Source organism: Mytilus californianus, unplaced genomic scaffold (genome assembly GCF_021869535.1).
Source record: "Mytilus californianus isolate M0D057914Y unplaced genomic scaffold, xbMytCali1.0.p SCAF_2, whole genome shotgun sequence".
In the NCBI taxonomy this organism is placed as follows: Eukaryota; Metazoa; Mollusca; class Bivalvia; order Mytilida; family Mytilidae; genus Mytilus; species Mytilus californianus.
Window position 1 is genome coordinate 57009427 of NW_026262668.1, and position 8433 is coordinate 57017859.

At 32.0% G+C, this 8433-nt stretch overlaps 1 protein-coding gene across 1 annotated transcript; it reads left to right on the forward strand.

The window, feature by feature from the left end:
• The first annotated feature begins 677 nt into the window (after positions 1-677).
• On the forward strand, positions 678-3171 carry LOC127730089 (myeloid differentiation primary response protein MyD88-like). The gene is made up of 4 exons (XM_052238144.1): positions 678-814; positions 1045-1239; positions 1901-1992; positions 2572-3171. Exons 2-4 carry the CDS (start codon positions 1046-1048, stop codon positions 2796-2798), a joined length of 513 nt encoding a protein of 170 aa, XP_052094104.1. The 5' UTR covers positions 678-814; position 1045; the 3' UTR covers positions 2799-3171.
• Positions 3172-8433: the final 5262 nt, after the last annotated feature.

Sequence of the window (8433 nt, forward strand, 5' to 3'; positions counted from 1 at the left end):
AAATATATAACAGGGTCCAAAGTTGACTACCACAAGTCAAAAAAAGAATCCAAAATTAATGAATTATAAATAAATAGAACACAATTGCAATACATACTTTTTATTGGAATGTACCGAAACTGTCTATAATCCGGGAATTTTCGGAAAAGAATATGGAAACTCACAGAATGAAAATTCACATATTGTGAAAAATCATATTTCCGTACCAGGAACGAAACCTCATTGACACAAATTATCCGGAGTATGTAAATAAGAGTTGATATGTCAATATTCTGCTTAAGAGAAATTCCAGGTACGAAAATTTCACGGAAGAATCCTTGATAAAAAATAACAAGTTTCATACTAAATGTTTAAATCGTCTGTTTTCATTTCAGGTCTTTGACCTTATGTACACCAAATAAACAACATGACATTCAATTGTTTCTGCTTATTCCTCATTTATTCGATAATCGATGTAAAAGTTATTAACATTGTTAGGAATGCACAGAAACATTCATAAAGATTTTTTGATCAAATGAACAAAGGGATTAAAAATGTACTTGCAAGGTAGAATATTTATTGGGACTTCCGTGTTTACCTTTTATCGGTAAACAACCAATGACATTTTATCTATTATACGATAATTGGTAAAGCTATTTTGATTGGATCAAATGATCCATTTAAAGTCCTTGTTAAAAATACATAAAATAAAATACCAACAGTATTTATAAGCGAGTCTTTATATCAAATAGTATATATTGTAAGTAAAATCTTCGGAAACAAAGTTAGAGAAGTACGATTTATCAAAAGCTAAAGTTGAATTAATATTTTGCAGGTATGTTTTATGTCATGAGTAAAAATGATATCTTATAAGTGTATCTGAAAAGAACATAAATGCATAAAATAAATTTAATCCTAAAATTAACAGATACAAAATTTGAACTTTCAATTTATTTCAAAAATCAGCACACCTATAGTGTGCGAATTTTGAAACGTATTTCAGAAAATGTGTCCAATACCAGTTTCAACTTTTCTACAACTGTGATATTTTTTTCTTTTGAACAGGATGGGTATAATGGTAGAATCTTATGACGCCTTTGTAATTCATAATGAAGAAGGAAAAGATCTGGAGTTTGTTCAGGAAATGGCGAGAATTTTAGAAGGACCAAAATATAACTTGAGACTATTTTTACCATGGCGAGATCTACAAACTACAGATGACAATGAAACTGAAGTTCTTGCTAAAATTATGGTTCAAAGGTATGTATTAAGAAATGTTTGCTTATCGTCTTTCAAAAATCCGAAGGAGAAGCTCATTCGGTGCTAAGATTAAATGAACTTAAAAATCTTTTAAATTTCAAATTTACTGAATACAAAAAGTACAACCCTTGTCAAAAAAGTAGGAATATATTCATCCAGTTCATGTATCTTAATTTGTTTAAAACGTGTTTTAGTTACACTACTGTTTTATGTTAAATCAGTAAAATGCTCCTGAAATCAGCCTTTTTTTCTTGAATCTGATAAACTCTTTTAACTTAAATGCTTTTTTTTCAATTTGTTCGTATAATATATGATCATAAGTTTTAATAATTTCCCCCGAATTTCTGAAATAAATATGCAAATAGCCCCAAAATTTAACTTTTCCTTTCTAAATGTTGATGTGTATGAAATATGGAAATTTGTTCCTTTTTGTTAATGTGTATTCCTTTTGTTACTAAATTGTTAATTACTACTACTGTTGGTTGATGTATTACATAAACATAATAATTATGACTGATATTTTTCTTAAAAGTAGTTGTTAAGATTGATTGTATAAATAAAAGTTCATTATACTATTCTATGTAGCCAACAAATTCATATTTGACGTCTATATGTATCCTGAAAATGACATTCTAATTACAAGTTATTTTACTTATTTCAGATGTAGGTGTGCTGTCGTCGTCATCTCTCCAAACCTTCTACAATCTGACGTCACAAGTTTCTTGCTGTCGTTTGTACATTCCAAATATCCCTGTAAGTATTTTTTTATTAATATTTATTTGTTTTTTTATTATCATTTTTTTTGCATGTCTGTTTTCCCCATTATTTCCATTAAAATAATTTTAAAAAGAGAAGAACAATTAACAGGTAGCCCCCAAAAAGTAACTGTATTAGAAAGTGGAATTTGAAAAAAAGAAATGAAATCTGCATGACAGAATGACCTATAGTTGTTAATTTCTGTGTCATTTGGTCTCTTGTGGAGAGTTGTCTCGTTGGCAATTATCATACCACATCTTCTTATTTTTATATTATACAAATCCTGGCGGAGTGGCGCCTGTCACAGTGATTGTGCTTCCTTAAGGACGTAACTTAAGTTGATACAGTCGAAACTTCTATGATATACATTTATCACAAAAAAATGAGATATTGTATGAATAGGCGCGAAACTTGTATTGAAGGGGGAGTTTAAACAATTTACGTATAGTATAAAAGCAAAGTATTACTTTAAAACAGATTACAATGTGAAGTCTGTCCTCTATTAGTTTTTCATTTATACGAAAGTATTTACCTCTTGAATAGAAAATTATATTTATAATTTTGTTCATCTTTCAGCTGGTAGAAACAGTAAATTAATTCCAATACTAATAGAAAATTGTGAATTGCCTACGATTTTACAATCAGTGACTGTATGTGACTTTACCAAAAAGGATATGCGGTGCTGGGTATGGCCTAGAATTGCTTCGTCCATGAGGATGACACAGTCAAGATCGACGTCAGGTAGAAGACAATTTGGGCCTTGTTCAACTAGAAAATCTGTGCTTCCGGATATACTGCATTGAACGAAGTCAGACAATATCTATTGTAACTGATGGAATATCTAGTCATTCAACAATTCATTCCCGTAATTTAAGGTTCAGCAGAGAGAATGGTTGGCGATCCAGTGTGAGCGTGTTTATATTTGTAATTATCATTTAGAATAATCCTCACAAGGGACAATCATCAACATTATTTAAAACGGTGGTATCCAGTGTTGTATATTTTAAAGAAAATATAAAAAGTCCCGTTGTAAACTTGTTGTCTATATACAATACATGTCAGACTCTTTATGAAATATGTAACCTGTGATATATGTTCTTTATTTTTTTATATTTTACAATTGTTATATTTGTCATTGTTAATTCTTTATCAATTAAATACAGTTACATCAAAGAATAGTTCATTGTTTCCTCAGCTTTGTAGATATGAAATGGACCCCGATAATGACTAATATGACACCTTCTTATGTATTTAGAGCTTTTTCAGCTTATTTCGATGCAGCATGCTTTAAATTTTGATTGTACAATATCTCTACGTATAATCAAAATTATCGATCTTTAGTTTGTAAGCAACAAAGCGTAGTAATACATGTAACATGTTGCTCACGTTTTATTAATTTTGTTACTGATACTTGTAAGGAAATTTGGATTTGAAACAAACGAATGAATTTATGCATAAATATTTATATGGCTTAAAATTCGGTAATGTACCGAGTAAAAAAAGCTTTAATACTGCATATAGTTTGTAACGGATCAGCTTGTTATAGGGATATGATCTTACAAAATCGTTATCATTGCAAACTTTCATACAGCACTGAATGTTAATGAAAATACAAAACAAAGTATTGCCATATTTTATAACTTCAATTATTTATAAAGATTCGTGCTTTTTTATCGTTACAAAGTTGTTTGCCCTAAAATTTATCCACTGTACATTGGTTAAGCACATAAAATATGAGGATGTGGTGTGATTGCCAATGAGACAATTCTCTATTAGAGACTAAAGGACGCAGAATGTTTTCAGCTATAAGTCATCGTAGGGTCTTCAACAATGAACCAATACCGGATAGCATATCCGAAATGACAAATGTATAACAATGCAAACAAACGGACTCATTTATGAACAAAACAATAAACGAAAAACAAATATGATATACAGAAACAAATGACAACCAATCTCCTAACCTGGGACAGTGGTATAACAGCACAACATAAGAACAAAGATGGTAACACGGTTATGTTATTCAAAAAAAGAACTTTACAAGGTTGGAATTCCTCTTTTCAATTAAAAATCTTTTTATGTTTTCTTTAGAAATGATAGATGAATTGATTGATTGTTGACGTTCCCCCAAGCAGCACAAACATGCTATTTCCAGGCAATGTACATAAAATAAATGACACAAAAAAGAAATAAGGAATGAGAACGATTTCAAATGCTTGTGTCCATAAACAAAATAGTATTTGCCACCAAAATATATGAACTTAAGTATGTGCAGGACATTAGGTCCTTTGTAGCGGTTGTATAGGCGCCAGTCGCAGTCACGTTATGTAAACAACGAATAAACACTCAGGGGCGGATTCAGACGGGGCCGTGGCGGGCGTGCGCCCCCCTAAAATTTGCAAAATATGGGTTGTCCTCAGCTTAATAAAGAATATTTCGATAATTCTACCTCGCTCCGCTCGGCCAAAATTTTACTCTTCGCCCCCTTTCCTAAAATCCTGGATCCGCCCCCTGAACACGTACATATGTACTTATCATAAAATATTCTTGGTACTTTTATTGAAAGTTTGATGTGGTTGCTTTCAAGTCTATATGCTAATTGACAAAAACAAATTTATCAAAACGTTGAATCACTTGATGGAACATAAATATAATATATAGTATATAAGTATATAGTACGTGTGTACTTTGAATAAGTGGGATATCCTGTTTCTTGACGTAAAATCGAAAAGATGGCTTTTCGTCTGCATATATTATATACGTAAGCATTACTAATTAGCCTATCAATCAATAGAATTTCAGTATGACGTGGTAACTGACAAGAAATTATAAATACTTCATATCACGTGACGAGAGATCTTAAAAAGAGTGATGAAAATAACATCACCGTTGAAATTGATATAACATAGAGAGCTTCAAGTTTCATTACGTCCTGGTAACATTAATATGCTGAAAAAATATTCGAGCTCCATTCGTTCAGTCTTTATTAAACTTGGTACAACAGTTTGCCACGAAGATATGGTGACATTTAGTTCAATGTGTTATTTTCTAATGTATGGAGCTAACATTCAACATTACCTGACTATTTAGGCATTAATTTCCATTTGGTCCAACAGTATTCAGTTTCAAATATAAAATGTATTTGTAAAACAAAACGCCAGTGTGTCCGGTATTATTAAATTTTGAAAAAAATACATCAAGAATACTGATCTGACGAAGATGAAAAAAAATGCATCAAGTATACTGATCCTGGGAACAGTATATCTAATATATATGTTCCTGACTGATCTGACGAAGAATTTGGGAAGTGAAATACATATAATGGAGAACTTACCAGAGGAGGCAGACAAAACCACGACCAAAAAAAAAGACAAAACCACGACCAAAACAAAAAGACAAAACCACGACCAAAACAACAAGAAACCACGACCAAAACAACAAGACAAAACCACGACCAAAACAAAAAGACAAAACCACGACCAAAACAACAAGACAAAACCACGACCAAAACAACAAGACAAAACCACGACCAAAACAAAAAGACAAAACCACGACCAAAACAACAAGACAAAAACCACGACCAAAACAAAAAGACAAAACCACGACCAAAACAAAAAGACAAACAACAAAACATTAGAGTATCTAAACTATAAATGCCTTTGCAGAACACACAACCAATATCGTCTAAGGTCAACACTGTCTTAGCTCTTTTTAGTACAATTACATCATTTATAGAGTTAGAATTGTGCCTGATTACGAGGTCGGAAACGATCTTTGAGACTATACGCCTTAAACCCTCATGCATGTTATTTAAAAGCAGTAGTGATTCATCGAGACTTTGAATAAAGACAAAATTTGCTTTCCTTTGTCACGTTTATGTCTCCCAAGTTAACGATGTTAGTGGAACGATATCATTGTCTTTTCTTTCTTCTTTTTTTTTTGTGTCAACTGAAATTTGGACCAAATATTTGATCAGTATTTTTGTTGTTGGTGTTGAATTTATATTCAGTTTGTCTATAGATTTTGGACAATTAAGGTAGTATAAACAAAAAAGATAGATTTTTTTTCATACTTTGCCAAAATGTAGTGTATATATTTTAATCAAATCTAGGCCTAGTAAGTTCTGCTATTTTAAAATCCAAGATGGTGGATGACTCCCGTACCACCTGAATTGTTATCTCATTGACAAACAATCTACATCTCCTTTTATCAATTTCGGACATCTAACTTTATTGAACGTTGGTAAAGATTCTCACACGATGTTTGCCTTACACCATAAAATACTATTTCAATTGTTGAGAAAAACTTACCTATAATTGTACAATGGAAGATCACAATAATCACATTTCAATTGTTCATGATTTCTAAAATATTTAAATCACGCATAGTGGAACCTTGGTATTCAAGTATTAAGAAAAATACCGAACTCCACTGTAAATTCAAAAAGGGAAAAGAGTCACCAATAGCAAATATGATATATTTAAAGCGTTCAAGCTCTTTTAGAATTCTTTCTGACTGCATAACTGATGTCAAAGAACCTATTGATACAGAGACTAACACGACATGGTAATAACACATCTATGAGAAGGTTAAGTACAATTTCATGAATATAAAACTGAACTTAATTTAACTGCGGGGTATAATATCAAAATCACACGGCAATAAGACCCTCAAACCTTTTTTTTATTATCATAACCAGAAAATTTGAAAGTCCAGTATCGAACGTTTTAGAGACATGGATTACCTAGTTGGTCTCGTGTTAGCGTGCTCGCCTCCAGGTGGGAGGTTGTGAATTCAAGCCCAAACCAAAGACTTGAAATTGGTATTTGCTTCCTCTCCGCTAAGTAAGCGGTATTTCTAAGTAAAAACTAGTAGGCTCGGAGTCAGAACTATGTGTCCGTGTAAGGGGCATGTCTTCCTGCGGACTGTTACATTGTGAACTAGCACTTTAAAATCCGGCTCATCGTGTCGGTCTAGTGAAAAGCAGGGTCACGTCCTGGATCAGGATTGGATTTGCCCCCTTAACTTTAAACAGCCATCTATCCATCCATCCAGAGACATATAGTAAGCCTCGGGTTCGTTTCACCTAGGTAACAACGATAAGGAAATCAAACATCAAACTTTTCATCTCAACTTTGACCGAAAAACCGTTTGTTTCATGACACTTTATAGGTTTATTGCTTTGAGAACTGTGATAAATGACATGCGTTCAGTCTCGAATCTATATCCAGTCGGAAGACTTGTTCCAGCAACATGACTTGATTTAGATTAATTGTAGCACTATAAGTTTTTATATGATGTAATGCAGTATTACATTTTAATTTATAAGGAATTGATTAACTAAACAGAAAGAAAATCTTTGTGAGAAATTAATGTCACTGGAACCTTCCAATTGGGATTATGTTCACAATTATTTGTTTTCGTGTCATTTAAAAATATAAATCATTTTTCTTTTCGTTTTTCCTTTTTTCCGCAATATCGATATCTTCCAACCAATGTACAAATGATGTAATATAAATACAAGATGAGAGATAATTGTCAATAACAACCTCAAATACACGCACACGGAAACAAAAGATGAATATAGAATTCACCATAGTATTAGCTATAGTATAGTATTATTATATTCAAAGATGTATGAACAATGGGGGACGTTAATTCTGATGCCTCGTGTAGAGAGAGTGCTACGCTCTCTGCACGTTAAGAACTCTTTGTGACAACTCTTTGAGGGGTCCGTAGGTAGCCTGTTGCAAGTTTTAATACATTTTTCTATCAAACTTACCCTCATTTTCTAGACGCAGTCCAAATTTCCCGCCCTTCATCCCGGTTGAACCCTATAACAGAACCTACCTATTATATGCATTGTTAATTTGTTCTCGTCCTGAACATACATGAAATTTTTGCCACTGTACTTTAAGCAATCAACAATAAATCAATCAATCTTGATATATCATATTTCTTACGAGGGGGTTGGTCGTTATGAAAACGATACTGTGCACAATACATAAATAATATGTATATATATCAAGTGTACAGAACAACAGGAATGTTTAAAAAAGGAAATAGTAAATATAAGTATCAATAAATATTTCGGATAATATATATATCATTCACCAGTATGATGTAAAATGAATCATATCAATCTATTTTGATTTTACTTAAACAATCTTGAACGTAATACACATTATATTAAAAAACTGAACCACGCTTGTATAATTCGAAAATTTCAAGTTTGCACAGGTTGAGTATTTACAACAGAGAATGCCGTGTATATATGCATCCAGAATGCATAGTATCGCGCAATTTGAAACTGTATAATTCTAAAATTTCAAAGTTGACGCAGTAGAATATTTACAACCGAGACTACGTACTTATTCATCAAAAATAAATAGCACTGTGCGATTTGAATTTGTATTATTCTAAAATTTCAAAGTTAAC